General features: G+C 56.0%; 2 protein-coding genes across 2 annotated transcripts; one reads left to right on the forward strand and one right to left on the reverse strand.

The window, feature by feature from the left end:
- Window positions 1–6: 6 nt before the first annotated feature.
- On the forward strand, window positions 7–17,342 carry LOC112121138 (leukocyte receptor cluster member 8-like). The gene is made up of 15 exons (XM_026647213.2): window positions 7–201; window positions 4,884–5,055; window positions 5,860–5,970; window positions 6,241–6,354; window positions 7,154–7,403; window positions 8,689–8,851; window positions 10,586–10,771; window positions 11,037–11,348; window positions 12,006–12,140; window positions 12,527–12,812; window positions 13,509–13,610; window positions 14,433–14,501; window positions 14,848–14,977; window positions 15,443–15,650; window positions 17,100–17,342. Exons 1-15 carry the CDS (start codon window positions 164–166, stop codon window positions 17,260–17,262), a joined length of 2,439 nt encoding a protein of 812 aa, XP_026502998.1. The 5' UTR covers window positions 7–163; the 3' UTR covers window positions 17,263–17,342.
- Window positions 17,343–20,724: 3,382 nt separating this feature from the next.
- Window positions 20,725–22,425, reverse strand: LOC113405900 (leukocyte receptor cluster member 9-like). Its single transcript, XM_029914452.1, has 2 exons — window positions 22,350–22,425; window positions 20,725–22,003 (listed from the first exon to the last, which is right to left on the reverse strand). Exon 2 carries the CDS (start codon window positions 21,982–21,984, stop codon window positions 20,725–20,727), a length of 1,260 nt encoding a protein of 419 aa, XP_029770312.1. The 5' UTR covers window positions 21,985–22,003; window positions 22,350–22,425.
- Window positions 22,426–22,772: the final 347 nt, after the last annotated feature.

The following is a 22,772-nucleotide window of genomic DNA, read 5'->3' on the forward strand; positions in this document are numbered from 1 at the left end:
TCCTGCCCCAGGAGGCACCGACTTGAGGCTGCCGTGACTGTCTACTCGGCACCCCGGCACTGCGAGAGAGGGGCGCGCCCCAGGGTGCTGCGTTCTGTCTACGAAGCCGGGTCGGGGAGCGACATCTAGAATCCCAGATTTCCCCCCCTCCAGCGACTGAACGATGGCGACCAACATAGGCGACCAGCGAGCCTCTGAATGGTGATCTTTGCATGTTGGGTGCTTGGGTAGGAACAGTAGAGGTTGCTCGTTAATATACTGCTGCGTTGAGGTTTTTGTGGGGAAGGGGGTAGAGGAAGCAGTGAAATGTCTCTAGCAGTGACTGTCTTCATTTGACAGAAGCCCGGATTTATGGGCCAAAGCAAACTAAGCTCCCCTTATTCTCCCAGGCTGCCACATGCCCTAGTCAGTTAGCCGGGCTGGATCGTCTTGTCACCAAATAGCTACAAAGGAATCTTCTCTTTCAGAGCATAAGCTAGTGATTCAGAAGGGACAGGAATGAATCCTTGTTCTCTGTGCATTGTAGCAAGCCGGACACAGCGGCTGTCTGTGCTCCTTCCTCTGAAGCAAGCGATAGTAACTGTGCACAGGATCATCCTCATCTTGTGTAGTTATAATTTTAAAATGACTTGGAAGAGAATGTTGACTTTTTAAGGCGAGAGTTGCCATCTGCTATATGGGACCCTGACCTTGTTGAGGCTCTTTTTCTACTGCACCATAGCAAGGCCCTTTTTTTCTCACGGCCTTTGAAAATGGGGCAAAGCAAGGTTGGGGGGAGCACTGGTGGGTTAAGCCACACAGTTTTTTTTACTGGTATAGCTGTTTCAGTTAGGGGTACGATTGATATTGCTGAAATAGTTATGCCCGTGTGGATGCAGCTACACCAGTATAAAGGTATACCAGGATAGCTGATTTCCCTCGTGTGGGAATGAGCTATACCAGTATAAACATCTTGATAACTGCATCCACGCTGGGGAAGATTAATGCACCGACTTTAATTATACCGGTATCAAAGTGGTCCAGCTTGTGTGTCTAAACAAGTCTTCTGCATCTTTGTTATGTCAAGTGTGACTAGAGTAGATGGGTGAACCCCTTTAAATGCTTCAGTAAGCTGAAATGTTTATTGGTACTGAGGGTGTGAGGATAAAAATTCTGAGCACAAATCTGAAAGAGCCAATCAGAGTGACCAAGGAATCCAGAAGCAAATTAATGGGCTCGTCACTAAAGAGCTGCAGTAAAACCTTTTAAGTGGTCTGTGGATTTCACGTTATTTTAGGGGGTGGTTTCTCTGTCATAAACATTCAGTCAAAGGCTTAGAAATATAGCAGAAAGCAGACTGCCTTAGTATGAGAACTTGTCAAATTAGTGTTGTTTGGCTGACTTTGGTATTAAGTGTAACATTCGTGATTTGCATGGCTGCGTTTAGCACTGTGAAGTTCTGAGCTCCAGTCCTGCAATGAATTCTCCGCAGGCAAAACCACTTGGCCCATGTGGGTCCCCTGTCAACTTTGTTGGAAGGTCCCTCGCTGAGCTCATTGTAGGCTGGGACCCTCCTGGAGTGGAAATGACACACATTTTCAGTTCCTTTTTAAAGGCCTCAAAACTACATGTGAACCGTTTTGCTGCATACCAGGGTGTTGTGGGTTTTTAAAGGTTGTCGGGGGTAGGAGGAACACTGAGGGTGTTTCTTTTTTTCTTCTTTTGTGATGTATAAAGAAATCTCTTTTACCATTAACTGTTTATTGGGATTTACCAGTGTTTGAGGGGGAGGTTTATGCGGTAGGCAAGCGAGTCATAGCTTAGCAAACTCTTAAGGCCGGGAGGAACATTAAATCATCTAGCCTGACCTCCCATTTAACAGGCCATAGAATTTCCCCTAATTCCCCTTGTACTGACCCCAATAACTTGCATTTAACTAAACAAGCATCTTCCAGAAAGGCATCCAGTCTTGATTTGATACCATCAAGAGATGGAGAATTCAATTCGGCACAGCCTGTGGGAGTTTGTTCCATTGGCCACAGACCCTTGCAGTTACAAATTTGTGACTCGTTTCTAATTTGTTTGGCTTTAACGGCCAGCCACTGGGTCCTGTGCTCCATCATGGTGTGGGTCAAAACCTTTTTTATGAAACCAAGAGGATGGTGCATTAGATAAAGAGTCAAAGAGATCTTTTCTCCTATCAATCAGTTTTGAGTTAAATCAGTGTTGGAAAGAGAGTCTGATGATCTTCCCCTAGCCATTGGCTTAGAATCCTGCAAAGCCTTAACTTTCCCCATGTCACCTTGGTACCTGTGATGTCATAGTCCTGCCAGTTCTCTAGCCGGATGGATAGATATCAATCATGATTTGAATCCCCAAGTGGAAAGCCTCCATTTAAACCATCAATTTAAATCAACTTTTCCATTTGTACTTCAGTTATTTTCTAATGAAAGGTGCGTTCTCATTGGTTGACAGAACCATTAAAATGTAGCACCTTTACAGTAGATGTGGTTCATCTTTTTGCTATCTTTGGGTGTACAGTATATCTATATACATTTATTTAAACAATTATATAGCTTAATATTTTCAGATTATTAATTGTACATTTTTAGTATGTTGGAAAAAGGTGAATGAGATATTGCTTAGTTAAGTATCAGGGGGTAGCCGTGTTAGTCTGTATCTACAAAAACAACAAGGAGTCTGGTGGCACCTTAAAGACTAACAGATTTATTTGGGCATAAGCTTTCGTGGGTAAAAACCTCACTTCTTCAGATGCATAGAGTGAAAGTTACAGGTTCAGGCATTATATACTGACACATGGAGAGAAGGGAGTTACTTCGCAAGTGGAGAACCAGTGTTGACAGGGCCAATTCAATCGGTGGATGTAGTTCACTCCCAATAATACATGAGGAGGTGTCAATTCCAGGAGAGGAAAAGCTGCTTCTGTAATGAGCCAGCCACTCCCAGTCCCTAGTCAAGCCCAGATTAATGGTGTTAAATTTGCAAATTAATTTTAGTTCTGCTGTTTCTCTTTGAAGTCTGTTTCTGAAGTTTTTTTGTTCAATAATAGTGACTTTTAAATCTGTAATAGAATGACCAGGGAGACTGAAGTGTTCACTTACTGGCTTTTGTATGTTACCATTCCTGATGTCTGATTTGTGTCCATTTATTCTATTGCTTAGTTATTACTGTTGTGCCATATATATAAAATTTGATGTCATAAGTTAGATGTTTTTCCCCGGATTCTTTCTTTATATAGAAAAGCAGCCTTTAACTCAAAGTTTTTTTGGTAGAAGTTCATGGATTCAGCAGTTTTATTTTTTAATTACTTTAGGCCTAACATATCTTGTATTAAATTCAGATTTTCTTTTAAACAGGTTTATTTTTAAAAAGTAAACCTTATTAAAATTTAAATAATCAAAAAATCTGATTTCATAAAAATAATCATTGATTTTTATCCAGTCAACCATGGAGTCTTCCAGGAAAGAACTGGGTAGACAAGACATGAATTTCTACTATAAAACCTCTTAATGCCTTCATTATAAGCAAAAGGCGACACAACATTGGTATGAAATCTGATCAGTTTAATAATATAATAATATATGGAGATATACCTGTCTCCTAGAACTGGAAAGGACCCTGAAAGGTCATCGAGTCCAGCCCCCTGCCTTCAGTAGCAGGACCAAGTACTGATTTTGCCCCAGATCCCTAAGTGGCCCCCTCAAGGACTGAACTCACAACCCTGGGTTTAGCAGGCCAATGCTTAAACCACTGAGCTATCCCTCCCCCCGTTTAGGGGCATTCTACTCAGTTTCCTAAAATATCCTCTCCCTGGCCAAGCAAGATGACTTTGTATAATTTTCTTCATAGTTTAGCTGGGTGTTTTCTAAGCCCTGGGGCTTGCCAGATATTGGACAACTGAAAATAAGCTGTGTCATTTTGAAGTGGGAAGCATGCTTCTTTTATTTTTTAGAGATTTCCTTTTTTATTTTTTAAAAAACTAAATCGACAGCTCTTTGAAAGTCACTCGGCGGTTTGATGCATAGAAGTAGTTGTGGCAGCAGGTGGATTAATGAGCAAAATGCAGGTGAGAAGGCCAGAGGTATAACACCCTGTAATGTTGCCCTCTGACTTACCTGTGAAGACGAAAGCTTGTTTGTGTTGTCATAAAGACACTAGATGCCCGGGTGCGAAATAGCCACACCAGACTCAATGGGACTATCTGAGCGTATGCGCCTCTTTCACGGCAGGCCAGGTTCTCGGATAGAGAAGGGGACTGGCAGTAAGGGACAGAGCTAGACACGGCTAAGTTTGACTCCGGATCCCATGGGTGAAGGCTGCTCCCCTCTGGCAGTTTGGTGATCTGTGTGAAATGAAGTATCTCAGTCCAATTCCTAGTGGCCATATCATGTTTGGCTGTGGGAGGTCATGGAGACACGACTCCCAGAGCAGGATGGACCTAATGATTTGGGTTCCTTTCCCTCCTAGCCTCTCTGTGCCTCAGTTTCCCCTCTGTAGCATGGGGGTGATAGCGCTGCCCAGCCTCATGCAGCTGCTGTGGGGATTAATACATTAAGATTGCAAAGTGCTTAGATACTACAGCAGGGAGCGGGGGCAGATAAGCATCATAGTGTGTCCTCATTAGTTACCATGTGTGAGCAGGAGACCCTAGTGCGGAGGAGGAGGGAACAGCGGCAAGAGTTGAAGTGTGTGCAGTAGAGTGCCTGCCAAGAGAATCGCTGTATTTATCCTCTGGGTGGCACTCCTGCCTCCCTTCTGCTCTTAGCTAAAACTGCAGCTTGCTTTACCCTCGACTGCCTGGGGCTGACCCTTACCTGTGCAGCCAGGGCAGGGGGATTCCCAGGCTCCAAGCGTAACTCTTGTCTTTCTCTTGACACATCCAGGGCTCCCCAGTACAATCTAGGGAACAACGCAGCCCGGGAAAACAGCATGGAGGGGCAGGCACATGAGAACCCTGAGTGGGAGAAAGCCAGGCAGGCACTGGCTAGTATCAGCAAAGCCAACGCCGCCTCTGGGACCAGCAAGGGCTCCAACAACGGACAGGCTAACACGCAGGTAACATGCCCCCACTTTTTGATGGGATTCTGGTCTCCTGGGAGCCAGTGTGCCCGGAGATCTTACCCCTCCCCAGTGCCCGAGAGAAGGATCAAAGGATTAATTTCCATACTGTTTCACAGGCTGACGGCGTAACCTAGTCAATATCGCACAGGACTGGAACTTGGGAGACCTGGCTTTGCTGGGTGAACCTGGGGAAGTCACTTACCCTCCAGTCCCCTTCCTCTGCCCTTCTTGTCCATTTAGATCGTCTAACTCTCTAGGGCAGGGACGGTCTTGTGTATGGACAGCTCCAACTGCTGTGGGGCCCCCCATCTGTTACCACAAATCACCTCAGACCACTTGGGATGATTCCGTTTTATACCTCGCTGATTGGACACATTCGCTCTTCTTTATCTACGTGGCTACTGCCCTCGGGAGCCCCAGCCATGGATCGGGGCCCCGTTGTGGGAGCTGCTGTACGAACCCAGAACAAAACGCCCCCAGTGAGCTTCCAGTCTGTCGTCTGACCCGGTTGGGTTGTGTCCACACGCTGGTTTTAGACACGGTCTTCTATCGACAGTGTTGTGTGTGCGCACACCTCCTGCGCTACCGTGTTGTGTATCGGTGCATGCTGGGGACAATCTGGGTTGCTATCCCCCGCTGCCCCAGCAGCAGCTCATATCCAGAGGTCTGGTACCCGGTGCAGTGCACTGTGGGATAGCCAACGGAGGACTAACCGCGGCCACTGCGCAAGGCTAGTGGGGTCCAGTCTGCGCTCCCTAGTCACTGCCTTTCCTGATGGTCCCGTATGTTTCTCTGCAGTATGCCTCCCAGCAAGGAGACCCAAACGCTATGCAGCAGCAGCAGCAACAATATTACCAGTGGTACCAGCCGTACAGCTTCGGATACCCCTATAATTACTGTTACCCAATGGTGAGCGATTTATCCCCTGCCGTGTGTTTGTGATCTCTTAGGAGCCCTGGGGTCTAGCCCCAGCTCATCTCTTGCTAAGTGACGTAGCATCAGCTCGTGAGAGGTGCTGGGCGGTGGGAGTTGACTTTGGGACGTGCAGGAAGCCTTTAATATCTTTTGCAGGGGGCAGGGCGTGTGTGTGTGTGGGGGGGTGGTTAGCCAGCATTTGTAAAACACTTGCCAAGTGCTGTGTCCTGATGCGACTCTGTGGGGCTGGGCTCTTCTCTGCAGAACGTCTACCCAGGCTACAGCTTCCCCAACCAGTACGGGGTCGCAGGGTCGTATTCCTCTTCGACGGCCCAGCAGCCGCAAGGTCCAGGCCAGCACCAAGGGAACATGAACCAGGTAGGTCCCAATGTCCCAGCCCTCGCAGAGCGCTCAGAGGTTACACTGCCCGGCCTTCTGGACAGTGCTCGGTTCTTTCCTCCCACCCAGGGCCAGGAGTCGCGTCAGGATGTGGCCTAGTGGTTAGAACAGGACTTGGCGCACCTGGGTTCAGTCCTTGGCTCAGAGGTGCCATGTTCCCTAGGGGTTGGAGCAGGTGGGATTGGGAGTGAGAAGTGACTGGATTCTGTTTGAGACTCTTGGCGGGAGTGTTGTCTAGTTAGAGAGGGGGGCTGGGAGCCAGGACTCCTGGGTTCTCCCCCGCTCTGGGAGAGGAGTGGGGTCTAGTGGTTAGATTGGGGGGCTGGGAGCCAGGAATCCTGGGTTCTCTCCCCAGCTCTGGAAACGGAGTGGGGTCTAGTGGTTAGAGCGGGGGCGCTGGGAGCCAGGACTCCTGGGTTCTCTCCCCAGCTCTGGGAGGGGGCGGGGTAGAGCACAGGGACTGGGTGTCAGGGCTGCCACCTGCTGGTTGTATGACAGCAGGCAAGAAACTGAGGTTCACACTTTTCCTCTTGAGCCAGGGGCTTGTAACCCTTGGCCGCTCCCCAATTCTTAAGAGGACGGGCTGAAAATGGCTGTTGGCCCAGTTCCCCCCTCCTTGCCCCGTGAAGGCCGTGGGGCTACACTGGTGTATCTGGGAGGGGGGATGGGCCAGTTTGTCTACACCTCTACCCATAATCTGCTTCTCACCGGGCCTTGACACCTGTGCAGGGCAGTCGTGTGCCACCCTCCACTGAGAGCATCTCTCTCCCTCTTCCAGCCCCCGGTCCCTGGCATGGAGGAAGGCATGGCCTACCCCAACCAACAGCAGCAGATGGCCACCTCCAACCCCCCGCAGCCGCCTCCACAGCATGGCAACCACCCCGGGGGCGCCATGGGCCAGCAGCAGGGCGGCTCGTCCGGGGGCCAGCACCTGCAGCAGAACTCCTCCGGCGCCTCCTACAGCCAGCACGGCTACTCAGAGGGGCCCAAGCCCAAGAAGGGGCAGCAGCTGTGGAACCGCATGAAACGTGAGTCCTGGCCCTGAGTGCAAATGGCTACTCCTGGGTACCAGGCCTGGGAGGGGTCAAAGGATTAGACCAGGGGGTCTGGGAGCCAGGACTCCTGGGTTCTGTCCCCAGCTCTGGGAGGGGAGTGGGATACTAGGGGATTAGAGCAGGGGAGGCTGGGAGCCAGCACTCCTGGGTTCTATCCCTGGGTCTGGTGGGTTAGAGCAAGGGGGAGGGGGCAGGGAGGCAGGAACAGAACCCAGCCATCCTGGGGGAGCGTGTTCTAGTGGTTAGGGTGGGGAGCTAAGACTTCTGGATTCTGTTCCCAGCTCTGGGCAGTTCTTAGGGGTTAAAGCAGGGTGGGGGAGACTGGTGGTCGGGTCTCCTGGGCTCTGCTTCGCTCTTCTCAGCTGAGTGGCTGGATGAGCTGGAGTGGGTCTCAGATCAGTCACTCACCCTGTTGGCAGCACAGAGCCAGCCCCGCTCTGGCACTGGGAGCGGGACTGTATTTTGGCTCACGCAACATCCCAGCTGTTGACGAAGTTCCTATCACCGACCCTTTACTGGTGGCGGACGTGAGAGTTGGGGGCCCAGCGTAACTTTCAGAGCCCAGGTGAAGTTTGTGGCCCTGGTGATGAGGAAAAGCATCTCTCGACGTGTAAATGAGCTCGGGCGATCCTAAATAGAGCCGTAATAAACACAGAGCCGCGTACACAGCTCTTCAGAGCGTATCAGCGCTTTGTGCTCGTTCCCAGTCTGTCAAAACGACGAATATCCCTTCCCTCCTCATGGGGGCGTGCTCTGCAATGGAGACTTTCCTCTAAGGGGCATCAAGTGTGTTAGCCTTCTGCCTTCTCTCCAGAGGCACTCCCCTCCCCTTCTGTATTGCTTGCCCTGTGTTTGGATGCAGCCGCTTCTGGGGTGGGGCGTGGGACTGGCTATACAGAGATGCTTGTCCTGGTGCTGAGATGCAGCCACCTCTGTAGCAGGGCACAGGACTGGTTACACAGGGGTCCCTCGCCTGATGCAGAGGTGAAGCCACCTCTGGGATGGGACATAGGGCTGTTTATACAGGGGTTTTAGCATCAGCACAGCAAGACGACATAGCAGTTAAGGAGATTCTGTTTCCAAGTAAAATTAGAGAGATGGTGGATTGGCTTAAATCAAGTCCGACAGATGTTGGGGTCCCGTGTATCTAGTTTGGGGGCTTGATCTCGAGTGAGTCCCTCAAATCCAAGGATTTAATAAACTCGGAATTCATCTCCTGCTTCGAGCCATCCGGTAAACTTCTCCCTTGTCTCAGCAGAAGCCCCTGGAGCCGGCGGCCTGAAATTCAACATCCAGAAACGCCCCTTCGTGCTAACGAACCAGAACTTCGGGGCCTCGGACCAGCACGGCAACTTCGGGCCGCAGCAGAACTCGGAGAAACATCACAACCAAGGGTACGTGTCTCACTCCCCTGCCGCTCCGTCAGTCACACTCAACCCCTTAGGGAGGTGGGCTGGTCTATAAAGGGGGAAGCGACGCAGGGCTGGGAGCGACAGCTGAGTTAGAATCCCAGCTCTGCCCCTAAACTCCCCGTGGGCAAAAGTTTCTCATAAGATCAGCTCTCCACTCCCCTGTTCATCCTAGCAGCCGTTCTCTGCCCGTCTGGCTTGGATTCCTCTTCCTTGAATTATTTCCAGGGAGTTCTCTGGCCTATGTTAAAGAGATCAGACTAGATGATCACAACGGTGCCTCCTGGCTTTGGAAAAACCCAGGGGTGCCCGAAATGGGACACAGGACTCCAGTTGGGGGCTTCCCAGTGCCTTGTCCAACAGCGTTAATACTTCCCATCGTGACAGGTTGGACCCCCCCCTTCCGGGGTGCCACCTGATGTACTGGGGTCCTGCTGAGCCCGCCCGTTCCACCAGCCTGGGCTCCCTCACCCTGTCCTGCTGCACACGCGCACACACGCACTCCGCTGTAGACTCACACAGAGTCTGCAGCCAGCTCTGTGTGGGAAGACTCAGCTCGGGGAGTTGCCCAGCACTCTGTTGCACACACCCTGTGGAGTGTAAACCCAAAATTATATGGTCTTATGCTGTATCGAGATCTATACAGCGTAAGCTCATGAAATTCCCTCCCTCCCTCCATGGGGAGGAAGATCTGCACAGCTTTTTATCCCCTCCCCGGTTATGAATTGCACAAACCAGGTTTCAGAATAAACAAAAAAGGTAAATTGTAAGTGATTCTAAGAGATAGCAAACAGAACAAAGCAGATCACTGAGCAAATAAAACAAAACACGCAAACTAAGCTTAATACACTAAAGAATACTGACTACAAATAACTTCTCACCGTAAATGTTGTTTCAAGCGGGTTGCAGAGTTTCTTGAAGGTAAACTGCACTGCTGGCAGCTTAAATCTCCAGGGATTCCTATTACAGGCCAGACCTTTCTCGCCTGGGCTCAGCCCCTGCCCCACCACCCCCCAGCTTAGTTCCTTTGTTTCTTCAGGTGTTTTCAGCAGTCTCCCTTCTTGGGCAGGGAGGCAGTGGAGAAGAACCAAGATTAACTCACTCCCCGGCCTTAAATAGGATTTGCATATGGCAGGAATCCTTTGTTTCCCTGTTTGACCCCCACCCCCTCGTAATGGAAAAACACTAGAAGCCCAAGATGGAGCCTAGTACCAGGTGACATGATCACCTGACCCTGTAATGTCAAAGCAGCATCCCAGGAAACTTCTGGGAAGTTTAGTATCTTCAAAGTCCTATTGTCCTTCCTAACGGCCCATCCAGGCTGTTTGCATACTGTCTGGTGGGCGTTCCCAGGGTGTACACACAGTTGTAATTGTTACATAGTCGGTATTCCTAACTCAAGAGACAGAAATGATTCATACGTACAAATTGGGTAATCCTATTCAGTAAATCAGAACCTTTCCGATGATACCTCACATGACCCATGCTGCGTAAAACACATCTTAGTTGTGCCATATTCATATCATGACCATATCTCAGTGAAGAATATGGGGTGTCATGTCACACCCATATCTTCTGGCCTGATCTAGCCTAGGTTTGCCCCATCTTGGGATCTATAAGTCCCATCAGCTTGGGGCGGGTCTGTGCCCTGGACTGCAGGAGTTTATCTCCCCTCCCAAACCCTGCTTGAGTGGCTCACCCTGGGTCTCTAACGTCTGGCTTCTTTTCTGGTCCTTTTCCCCCCAGCTCATCCGCTGGCAAACCAGAGGACTGGCCCCAGGACATGAAGGAATACGTCCAGCGCTGCTTCACCGCCTGCGAGTCGGAGGAGGACAAGGACCGGACGGAGAAGCTGCTGAAAGAAGTGCTGCAAGCCAGGCTGCAGGATGGCACGGCCTACACCATCGACTGGAGCAGGGAGCCGCTGCCGGGGTGAGCCACAGTGCCGGCGGGGTGAGGGTCGGGGGGCGGGGGGGCCAGGACACCTGGGTTCTATCCCCAGCTCTTGAAGGGCCGTGGGATGTAGTGGTTAGAGCAGGGCGGGCTGGGAGCCAGGACTCCTGAGTTCTCCAGATACTGTCAGGAGTAGGCACTGTTGTAAAACCGGGGTGATCTCAGCCCCCCAAGAAGCAGGTAGCTGAGCTCTGACCCCCGACCCCCCAGTGGCGCCTCTCGTAACGTGCCCTCTCCCTTCTAGGCTGGGCAGGGACAGTATGGCTGAGAGCCCCAAGAAGAAGCGCTGGGAGATGTCTTCGCTTCACGCTCCCCGGGGCCCCATGCCGGCCGGCCTGTCGCAGCAGCAGCAGCAGAGGGGCAACGGTGGAGGCGGCGCGGTGGGCTCCCAGTCCCAGCGCGGTGGGGGTGGCGGGGCCAGCCGGGCCCGAGGGAACAGCTTCCCCACCAAATTCGGGAACCGCAACGTCTTCATGAAGGAGAACAGCTCGTCCTCCAGCGCCGGCTCCCGCTCCCGCTCATCCTCTCGCTCGCCCAGCCGCCACTTCCGGCGCAGGTAGGGGGCTGCGGGGCTGGGGCTGCGCGGGGGCCCAGCCAGAATACCGGGATACATGAGGGTGGACTCCTCAGACAGACCTAGTTAGACCCTGAGGGCGTGATGTGATTAGAAACAAGATCAGACCCCAGGGCCTGTCCTACCCGGCGTGTCTCTCTTCTCTCTTCTCCCCCCAATCAGGCCCCTGGGCCTGTCTAGCCTGGTATTCCCCACCCAAGGCTTTCCTTGGATCAGACCAAGAAGCCCAGCCAAGCTAGTATCCCTCACGCCACTGGCTCAGCCCCTCGGGCCCCTCCAGGACCCTGAAAAGCTAAGTTAACCGGCTACCCAGGTGGGTGGGGAGACAACATTGGAAATGGGACCCCAGTGTGACTGGCACAGCGACGCCTGCCTGAGTCTGCAGAGAGCCTGAGCCCATTGCTCGGAGTGGGGAGAACTGCCTGTGCATCTCCTCCTCAGGGGGAGCTCTTCTCCCCCCCCCCCCCCCCACACACACACACACACATGCAGGAGACTGGGGGGGGGCAGCTGGGGAAGAGCCCTGGACTGGCTCTTGGAGGAGGGGTGAAGGGGGCCCCAGGATTGCTGCGGGCAGGCCCTTCGGGGGAAGGGGGCAGGGCTGAGATGCCGGGCTCTAACCCTGCCTCTTTTGGGCAGTGATTCCCATTCGGACTCCGACAGCTCCTTCTCCGGCACCGACTGCCGCCTGGCCAGCCGCAGGAGTGCGCCGAAAAACCGCGGCCGAGGGGGGCACATGGACCGGGGCCGCATGAGGATGCAGAGGGGTAAAAGGTAACCCCGCCACGTCCCGGTCTTGGGCACGCCAGCCAGGAAGTGGTTAGGTGGGGGGCTCTCGGGGTCGGGACCAGCCTGGCTTAGCTTCAGGTCGGTCCGTGGCTTCGCTGTCCAAAGCAGCAGAGTTTGAGCGCAGACGGGGAGCCAGGACTCCTGGGTTCTCCTGGGCTCTCGGTGGGGAATGGGGGCTACTGGGTTGGAGCGAGGGCAGAGTGGGAGCCAGGACTCCTGGGTTCTCTACCTGGCTGTGGGGTGGGGGTGGGAGCCAGGACTCCTGGGTTCTATCCCAGTTCCTCCCACAGACTTGCCATGTGATCCTGGGCAAATCTGCTGCCCCCTCCACTTGGCTGCTGAGCTGAGCCTCCCGGCCCCGTCCCTTTCAGACATGACCAGGGCCCCTCCAAGCGCAACCGCCGGCGGAACGCCATGGACTACGAGGACCCCGAGAAGGAGTTCAAGAAGCAGCGGCGGGCGGCCCGCTTCCAGCACGGCCACTCCAAGAAGCTGCGCCTGGAGCCCCTCATCCTGTCCATCAACAGCCTGGACCCTGCCGGCTCGGAGAGCCTGGACTGGAATGAGCTGAAGATTATGGGCACCTGTCAGGAGATCACCAAGCACTACCTGCGGCTCACGTGCGCCCCAGACCCCTCCACCGTCCGGCCTGTCTCGGTGAGCGCCGGGCAGCCTCCGCTGGGGTTACTGGAGTGCCCCGGGGCAGGCCCCATCAGGCCAGGGGCCCCAGATGGAATTGGGTTGGGGGGAACATAATGCTGGGAGCCGAGGAGGTGTCCCAGCTGAGATCACAGCTCTGAGGGTATCCAGTGAACCGGCAAGGCGAGGAGCTAATGCTCTGTGCCACGTGAAAGCTGGCAGGCCCAGTACTTTGCTGGTGCCATCGGGCGCTAGTGGACAGAGCGCCGGACTGGTGTCCAGGATGCCTGGGGGGGGGGGGGAAGTCACTTCCCTGTTTCCTGCCTCAGTTTCCCCTCCCAGGCTTTGTCTATGCCATACTCCAGTGTGGGGACTCTGCCTAGGCAGCACCCCACATATGGAAGCTGGGTGAGGGTGGGCCCCGGATCTTGGTTGGGGTCTGCACACAGGGGGCTGATCTCGGGTTGGGGTCTGGGCAGCCCATGGTCATCACCCCCAAAGGCGCACCCCTCCAAAGCAGCGATCAGCCGGCCCGCAGGCCAGCCTGGCTTCGCGGCCTGCTCTCGTGAAGCACTGGGGCTGGGAGCTGAGGCTCTGCTCCCCATGACCGCCGGGACACTTAACGCTGTCCTGTCTAGTGCGGGCGCTGCTGTCCCCTGGGTGTCGCCGCTCTCACTCGCGTCCCCTGCTCACCCAGGCGCTCTGCGTCCCCAGGTGCTGAAGAAATCCCTGTCCATGGTGAAGTCGCACTGGAAGGAGAAGCAGGATTATGCCTTTGCTTGCGAGCAGATGAAATCTATCCGGCAGGACCTCACGGTGAGCTGCCCGCCCCTCCCCCGGGAGGGGTCCACGGGGAGCTGAGCTGCAAAAATGGGTCTTGGCAGAGGCCTTCCTCCAAGGGCCCCTCTGCACCGGGAAACCAGCCGCTTTGGATGCAGAGTCATGACTCCAGTCTAGGGTGTCCACACGGGCTCACGCTGGATCATTCTCCTGCTATAGCCGTGTTGGTTAACTTCTCCATATAGACAAGCCCTAAATGACTAGACATGGTGCGACTTGGGACTCCTGGGTTCTCTCCCCAGCTCTGGGAGGGGAGTGGGGTCCAGTGGTTAGAGCAGAGAGGGCTGGCAGCCAGGACTCCTGGGTTCTCTTATCCAACCGAACTTCACTTGCTGTTTGACCTCATTCAAAATTGGTGGCAGCTACAAGCAACTTCCTGTCTTGCGTCGGGAGAGGAATTCTCCCTTCCTAGACAGGTGGCTTCATACGTTACTGTCTCACTATATTCTGTGTGTACAACCTCTTCCTCCCGGCCCTCGGATCCCCCAGCGCTGACTCCTGGGCCGTGGGGTTAACTTGTCCTCGCTGTCCGGAGCTGCCCACCTCGCTGGCCTGCCCTGTTGGCGCCGCTGCGGGAGCAGCTAGTCAGAGCTCTTAAGGTGGCCCCTCGGAGGCCCCCCGACCTCTGCCATTCTTGGTACAGGAGAAGCGGCTCCATGGGACAGTCTGGTGGCAGGGCGCTCATCACCGGGGGAGGGGGTTGTGTTCGAATCTGACCTGGATAACGCAGGCTGTAGAGCGTCCCATGGGGGAGCCCTGCTTGTGTCTGGAGTAACCCCTTTCCCCCGCTCCATGCAGGTTCAGGGCATCCGCACGGAGTTCACGGTGGAGGTGTACGAAACCCACGCCCGGATAGCGCTGGAGAAGGTGAGGAGGGGTGGGCGTCTGGGTTGTCGCCTGCACGCTCACTCCATCATTGGAGGGGCAGCTGGCGGGGGGACGGGCGGGGGGGATGTCCGCTGAGATAAAACCGAGCGTTGGGGGCAACGTGGAATGGGCCGGGTGTAAGGGGGGCAAAAAAGGGCAAGTCAGCTTGAGCATCCAATTGGACTCCTGGGTTCTATCCCTGACTTTGGGAGGTGGTGGGGTCTAGTGGTTAGAGCAGGGGGGGGCTGGGAGCCAGGACTCCTGGGTTCTCTCCCCAATCCCTCAATAATGCGCTTTGGGGGAGTCGGGCCCCGCCCCGATAACAGGAATTCCCGTCTCTCCCCAGGGAGATCATGAGGAATTCAACCAGTGCCAGACCCAGCTCAAGTCTCTTTATGCGGAGAACCTGCCGGGCAACGTGGGGGAGTTCACCGCCTACCGCATCCTCTATTACATCTTCACCAAGAACTCCGGCGGTGAGCGAGCCGGGCAGGCCCTGGCCGGGGACGGGAGGGGAAGGCTCATGCAGTATAAATATGCAGAGCCTCCTTGGCTGCTGGCCCCACATTCCCTAACCATAGAGATCCTGCCCTAGAGGGGTGTCATTTCCCCCCCCCAAGCTCGGCCCTTGGCCACAGAGCGGGGATGCACAGCCCTCAGGTGGGGCCCCCCCTTGGCTGCAGAGCTGTGCCTAGAGTGGCTGCCTACATAAGTACCACTCTATCCGTCACCCTGCTCCAGTCTGCGCTCTATGGTGAGCCTTGGAGGACTCCCCAGGGATTCTGAGTCATAGAGCCCCCAAAGAGCCAATGAAAATGGCCATCCGAGATGGAGAGCCTCCCAGCCAGTGCCAGGAGACCGACCCGGCTCTGCAGCACCCCCAGGGCTGGGAACGGGCCTGTGGCCAGCCGCGGTAACCTCCTGCCTCCCCTCCCCTGCAGACATCACCACGGAGCTGGCCTACCTGACCAAGGAGCTGAAGGCGGACTCCTGCGTGGCCCACGCCCTGGCCCTGCGCGCCGCCTGGGCCCTGTCCAACTACCACCGCTTCTTCAGGCTCTACCGCCAGGCGCCCTGCATGTCCGGCTACCTCATCGACAAGTTCGCCGAGCGGGAGAGGAAGGCGGCGCTCAAAGCCATGATCAAAACGTATGTCGGGCCGGGAGGGCGCCCCGCCCGCTAACCTCACCCCCTGCCTAGCGGCTGGGCTGAGGTGCCCCCTCGCTGGCTGAGCGCTGTCCTCCGGAGGCGCCCAGCGCCTCCCGTCCGAATCAGGGTAGAGATGTGGGTGCATCCAGTCACATCTCTCCTTCTGCGGTCGTCTGTACGGCTGTGTCCGATTGGCCAGCTAGGGCAGGGGTTAGGAAGGATCCCACACTGGTAGGGGGCTGACCTAGCTCGGGGCGGGGGGAGAGTCGTCCATGATCTTAACCAGCCCCTCTGGTCCTGAGCAGCCGTCTCCATCCGGCAGGTAAGTAGAACGTAGCCAGTGTGCCGCGGGGTCCCCGTCATGGACTCGTCTCTGCTCCGTGCCCAGATGCTGGGCAGCCCTTGGCTCGAAGCGGGGAGCTGGGACCGGCCTGGCTTGGGCTGAGGCAGGGGATTGCAGCCCGGCAGCGAATCTTCCGGGCGTGGGGGGGCTTAATTTGTGGGAGATCAACGTTGGCACCTTGCCAAGGGGTGGCAGATCCAGGTGTCCTGGTGCCGTAGCCCCCAGACAGGACTGGTGGTGGGGGATCCCGTTGTGCTGGATGGTGGCACTTTTCTGGAGGTCAGATCTCCTGAAACCTCCATTCTGATTCGGAAAGTGCTGGTGGTTCCCTCCCGGAGCGGGGGAGGCTTGGCTGCCCTCCCTCTCCCGCTGAGATTCAGAGGGGCCAGGCTGCTGCCTAAAGCGGTGGAGGAGGCAAACTTCCTGCTGGGGGGAACAAGGGCAAAGCTAGAGAAGGCGGCCAGAGGACGGGGGAGGGTTGGGAGTGGCCTAAGGGGCCACCGTAGGAGAGTCTCCTGGCCACACAGGGAGATTCTAGCAGTCAGATCATGCCCCACGGCAGCTGCCTTCCCTGCTCTCAAAACCAGGGACCTCATGCTGCTCCTTAAGGGCATGGGGTGCAGCCCCCCCTGAAGAGCATGGGTGTGAGGAGAAGGAGGTATCTGTTACCCACCGCCTGACCTGGGATGCGGATGGTTGCTGTGGGGGGTGCAGGCAACCGAACTGATGGTGGTGATGGGTGGGAGCTAGCGGTTTGGGGCAGGCAGTTACCCATTTGGCTGTGATCTCTGTTGTGGGGTGCTGCCTGGGGGTCAGGTCTGGGAAGGGCAGGGAGATCAGAGCTGCGGGGCCGGGGGGGAGTGTGTGTGCAGGCTGTTTGGGGGTCAGGTCCAGGGGGAAATGGTGGTGTGGGGTCAGATCTAATGGGACAGGGGGTTGTGGGGGGCCAGATCTGAGGTGGAGGGGTGTACTGGCTACATCCCTGGGGCCGAGATCGGTTAGGTGGTGGTTCAGTCTGTGCTTGTCCTAACCTGCCTCCTGCTGCGTTTTCCCCCCCCCTGTTCCTTGGTGGGTTTTGTTTATTTGTTTCATTTTGTTTCCTTCAGTTTCCGCCCGGTGCTCCCCGTCTCCTACGTTCAGTCCGAGCTGGCCTTCGAGGCTGTGGAGGAGTGCCTGCTCTTCCTAGGCGCTCTGTCCCTGGTGTACACGGGCACCGACGCAACCAAGATTGACTGCAGGCAGAGCTTAGCAGTCCTGGCCAACTTCTAACCTCCCCCTCCCCCCTCCAAAGCCCCCCCTCTAATCGCAACCAAAGGGTAATGGCGGCTCGGTGTGTGCCACAGGCCAGCCACCGGGGCATACCCCTGCCCCCACGCATCTCCGCAGACGGACGAGGGTAAGCCGGCCGGCCGCTGGACAGCTCCTCCATGGCGTGCCGGGCAGGGGCCCACGCGATGTTAACGCTTTTCTTTAGTCTCTTGCCAGCGGATCGTTCTGCGGGGGCACTGGGGCGGGGAGGGTCAGCCTGTCCTCCGCAGCAAAATGCCCTCACCTGGCGTGACCGCCGTCCCGTTCGGCCATGCCAGCCCGCGCCACCTCAGTCTTCGGCTCGGCGCACGCACGCCCGTGTTCGAAGAACAGCCCCTACCCCCACCGATCTGTGTAAATGGTGTCGGGAGGAATCAACTACGAAACGCAACACTCTTTCCTTTCCTCCTGCCCGGAGCAATCGGAAGTGAACTCCGGAAGGAAAGAAAAACCCAGAGCTTAGCTGGGCTGCCTAGTTAAACCACCCTAGCAACAGGAAGCAAACGTCTAGAGCCGGCCGGTCTGGAAATCTTTTCCAGAACTGTAGTCTAGATCCTCCTGGCACTTTAAAAGCCAAGGAAACCATTTCCTCTGTGCAATGCTGATCTCTTCTTGGAAATGTGATTTCTCTGTGTATATTTCTTCAGGATATGCTGTACAGAACCCCACCCTTCTATGATGTAAATAAGGAGATAAATCCATTGTATTTTGTAAAGTATCTTTTCTACTTTTTTTAATTATAAACTTTAGCAGGTCGGGTTGTGATTTTTCTTTTGTTGACATTGTTGGGGGGTTTTTTTTTTTTTTTAAGAGTAGATCTTTTGTTGGCTGTTGTGTATATTTCCGCCTTGGTCTGAAACTAACGTTGTCTCAGTTTTCTCTTTCTCTCTTACCCCTGCTTCTGAGCTTTTTGGCCAGCCTTGGAAAGAAAGCCAAAAAAAAGGCACATCTGGGCAAAAAGAGAAAACAAAGAGCGAGCCGAAAGAGCAGCGGCGGCGAATGAAAGCCGAAAGAGCGAGCCCCGATCGGCTTACCCCCCCGCCTCAGAGACTGTTGCTTAGAGACATTGTAAGAATCGGGGGAACCTGATGCAGAGAGTGAAATTGGGGTGACGCAGACCACACAGCTGCCGGGAATTGGTCGTCCCTCCGCTAATGGATTCAACCAGTCGCCAGCAAATCTTCCAATCACGTCTAAGTTTCACCGTTTCTATGTCCTGGAGTTTTTTTTTGTCTATGCTCAGTTTAGTTGATTTTTATTTATTATTTCCCCCCCCCCCATTTCCTCAGTTTCTTTACAGGTAACTTGGTAATGATCCATTCCCTCCCCTTTCCCCGCCCTCAGTTTAATTGTCTTTTTATTTTTATTTTTTTTTCCTTTCTTCCTATAGTCTCTTTAGCATCTCATTCTCCTCCCGAGCCTTCCCCCTTCCTTTCTTTTGTTGGACATATGTAACTTTCTGATGTGCACTCGACAGCATGAATAGCTGGATTTCAAATGCTCTTTTTTTTTTTCTTTCCAGAAACTCTTTTCCTTTTTTGAGGAGTATTTTTCTCGAAATTGAAAATTAATAAAAACGACAAACGTAGGAAGAAACGCCTCGGGCCCCTGTCTAATTTTTGAGGCTGGATCAGGTGATCCCATGTGGGACTTGGGATGCTGGCGTTTGCCCTAGTGCTTGTGACCTTGGGCAAATCGCTCGGGGCCACATTTCCAAAGGGATTTAGATGCAGACAGATGCCTAATGTGGCATAAAGTGGCCCTAGGTGCCGGACTTGCTTAACCGTCTGTCATGGAGTGTGGGGGAGTCGGGGCCCTGCACCCCCCACTTCCTGTGATTCACCATGACTCTCAGCCAGCCAGTAAAACAGAAGGTTTATTAGATGACAGGAACACAGTCCCATACAGAGCTTGTAGGTACAGAGAACAGGACCCCTCAGTCAGGTCCATCTTGGGGGGTGGAAAGCCCAGACCCTGTCGGCCTCCTTCCGTTTCCCCAGCCAGCTCCAAACTGAAGCCCCCTCCAGCCCCTCCTCTGGCCTTTGTCTCTTTCCCGGGCCAGGAGCCACTTGATCTCTCTGTTCTCCAACACCTTCAGTTGGCACCTTGCAGGGGACGGGCCCAGGCCATCAGGAGACAGGGTGTCGGCCATTCTCTGTGCAGACACCATCACACCTGCCCTCTAGGGCTCTGCAACAATCACACCCCCTTATCCCACCACCTAGATACTTAAGAACTGCATAGGGGAAACTGAGGCACGCACCCAGTATTCAGAGAAAACATTAAGAACTTTCCCACTTCATGTCACCCTCATTGTGCTAAGCTGGTTTGGTGAATCCTGCTGGACTCTGCATCTTTAGGCGTCTATATGTCTCACTTCATCAATCATCAGTCAGTCTGAACTGTAGAAGACAAGTCCCTACCCCTGCTGTGAATTAATTCCTGCTCGAGCGAGAACAGATAATCTAGTCCTCCGTTCGCACCAGCAAAGCCTGCAGATCAGCCTGTTCGTATCCGTAGCAAGAGGCTGGAAGGGGTTAGATGTTTTTCTTGGGACCCGGCGGTAGATGCCAATTTTGCCGTCTGCACATGCCGACGAAAGACCGTTTCTGGCTACAACAATTTGAATTGAGAGAAGTAGAGAGCTGCTCGAGAAGGGTTATTTCCTTGGTATGGGTTGTTATCAGCTTGGGTATAAAGGAGCTGTGAACATTGCCGTTGATTGTAGAGTAAATTATTTTAAAAGAAACATCCGTACTGTGGGGCAAAATCATCCAAGAGCATCAAATTCTACCCAACTCCATGTGCAAACCCACAGGGGTGAGGGGAACAGACCCAGCCTGGACCCTTTGCCTTCCACGTGTGGGAGCTGAGCTTGCTTGGCAGGAACCGGGCACACTGAATTCCTGGGCCCTTTGCCGTGGGGAGAGGCAGCTGGCAAAGGGCTAACAGACCAGAGGCAGGAGGAGGTCCCAGAGCCCGTCCCAGGCAGGCTGTACAAAGGGCCAGGTCCTGCATCTCAGCTAGGAACGCCCTCCCCGGCGGCGGCTGGTTGGGTGAATGACTCAGGGTTCAGGAATGCTGGAAGATGCCAGGGAAGGGGATTATATGCATGGGGGCAAGGTGAATTGGGGAGCAGAGCTTGGGGCTAGAACCCAGGAGTCCTGGCTCCCAGATGCCTCTGCTCTAACCATTCAACCTTGCTCCTCTCCCAGAGCTGTGGCTAGAACCCAGGAGTCCTGACTCCCAGCCCTGCCTGCCCCATAACTACTAGGCCCCATTTCCCTCCCTGCTGTGGGGATAGAACCCAGGAGTCCTAGCTCCCAGCCCCCCCCCCCCGGTCTAATCTTGAGGGGACCTGAGAGAAGGGTCAATAGAGCCCCAGATCCTGAGCTGGGATTTGGGGACTGGCGTGGGGCCTCCTCAGTACAGATCCAGCTCCACGAGGGTGCTGTAAAACCCATCGGTCCGTCTGCCCCCGCCCACCTGGCACAGACACAGCGATTCCACTGCCTGGGTCCCCAGCTCCTCCCCGGGGGGCTCCGGGGGCAGGCTCAGCCTCGGCTGCCCGCCCGCCGGGATCTTGGCCACGGTGAGATGAAAACAATCGTGGGCCGGGAGCGGGACGACGGTCAGCCCCTTGCAGGCAAAGCCCTGCTCCAGGGCGTGGGCCAGCCCCGCCAGCTCTGGGCCGGGCACGGGGGTGGCGTACAGCACCCGGCCCCGGAAGGTGCCCAGGCCCCGGAAGCGCAGGAGCGGGGCGGGGGGCAGGAGGCGCCGGTGCTCAGCCTGCAGCTCCCGCAGCGCATTGACGGCCGCCTGCATCTCGCCAGCGCCGTCCAGCCGGAGGAGGCAGAGGGTGAGGTGGAGGGTGGCCAGTGGGGTGCAGAACTCGGCCAAGGTGGGGTCGGCCTGGCTCAGGGCCTCCTGGAGCCGGGCCACCGAACCCCGCAGCTCCGGGCTGGTGATGCGCACAGCCACCAAATGGGTGGGGCGGGGAGGCCGGGGGGGTGCTGGGGGGCAGCTCTGAGCGCCTGGCTCAGCCACATCCTCCTCCTCCTCTTCTTCGTTCTCCGGAGCTACAGCCTCCTCCGGCACCCCGGCTCCGCCGTCCCCCATTCCCGCGGCCTCTTGGCGCCCGGCCTCTTCCTCCATCACCTCCAGGATGGTCCGGCCGCCCCCGGTGGAGCCGAAGACGTCGTCCAGCCGTCTGGCTTTGTCCCACACCACGCGGCCGCGATATTTGAAGTACTGGATCCTGTGCTGGGGTATGGCCAGCACCTCCGGCCCGACCGACGCCAGGTCCTCCCAGCAGAAGGCCGTGAAGGCGTCTTCCCGCACGCCGGAGAAGCGGTCCAGGTGGCCCACGGTGAACTCACCGGGCGGCAGCTGGCGGTCCCAGAGGATGCGGGAGACAACGTCCCCTGCTGTCTTCATGGGGGGCTTCTTGCTAGGGGGCTCGGGGGGCGGCTGGGGGGCGGCGGGCGGGGCGCCGGGGTGGGGGTTCCGGCAGCGGGCGCCGAAGCGGCAACCGCCCGCCAAGAAGAAGCGGCAGGGGTGGCTGAGCGTGGGGGCTGGCTCTGTCACCCCCGGCCCATCAGAGCCCGGGTCCGGGGCTCCCCCTGCAGGGTCGGCTGGGGGGGCAGAAAAATCTGCCCCAGTGGACGGGCCCCGTCCCTCCATTGCGTCACCAGAGTCCAGTCTGCAAGGCAAAGAGAGAGTTAGCACAGGGCACGGGGCCTGTCCCCTCTAGGGGGCGCCGGCTCCCACCCGGCCCCAGGGCGGGGACTGGCTGGCTGAGGGGGGCAGGGATGGGGCCTGGGGCCTGTCCCCTCTAGGGGGCGCTGGCTCCCATCCGTCCCCAGGGCAGGGACTGGCTGGCTCAGGGGGGCCGGGAAATGGGGCACGGGGCCTGTCCCCTCTAGGGGGTGCCGGCTCCCACCCGGCCCCAGGGCAGGGACTGGCTGGCTCGGGGGGCAGGGAATGGGGCCTGACCCCGCTGGGAGCAGGCTGCCTGGGCCGACCCTGCTGCATCGCTCAGGAATTACCTGCCCCTGGCGGGCTGGGTGGCCCTGAGCCGGGCCCGGAGGAGGATTTCCTGCTTTGGGCTCCAGCCCCTCCCAACCCAGCCACTTGCCCAGGACTATGAAGGGAGCTGCAAGGGCTGCTGGGAAAGGCGGTGAATTTTTATGGCTCTAAACCCCAGGCCTCCAGCAGGGGGCAAAGAGTGTCCATGGTGAATGAGTAATTTCCTGATTAGCCCGGCCCAGAGCCAGCATAGAACCCAGGAGTCCTGGCTCCCAGCCCCCCCTCTTACCACTAGCCCCCACTTCCCTCCCAGAGTCGGGGAGCGAACCCTGGAGTCCTGGCTCCCAGCCCCCCTGCTCTAACCACTAGACCCCACTCCCCTCCCAGAGCCAGGGAAAGAACCCAGGAGTCCTGGGGCCCAGCCCCCCCTGCTCTAACCACCA

This window comes from Terrapene carolina, unplaced genomic scaffold, assembly GCF_002925995.2.
Source record: "Terrapene carolina triunguis isolate 2854851 unplaced genomic scaffold, T_m_triunguis-2.0 Scaffold51536, whole genome shotgun sequence".
Classification (NCBI taxonomy): Eukaryota; Metazoa; Chordata; order Testudines; family Emydidae; genus Terrapene; species Terrapene triunguis.

Excerpts from the sequence above, each read along its gene's own strand:
- LOC112121138 (XM_026647213.2), top strand. The coding sequence starts at position 164 with ATGGCGACCAACATAGGCGACCAGCGAGCCTCTGAATG. Across the intron at positions 7,404-8,688 it reads GCTGTGGAACCGCATGAAAC|AAGCCCCTGGAGCCGGCGGC; the intron begins GTGAGTCCTGGC and ends TTGTCTCAGCAG. Across the intron at positions 12,141-12,526 it reads AGGATGCAGAGGGGTAAAAG|ACATGACCAGGGCCCCTCCA; the intron begins GTAACCCCGCCA and ends CGTCCCTTTCAG.
- LOC113405900 (XM_029914452.1), bottom strand. The coding sequence starts at position 21,984 with ATGGAGGGACGGGGCCCGTCCACTGGGGCAGATTTTTCTGCCCCCCCA.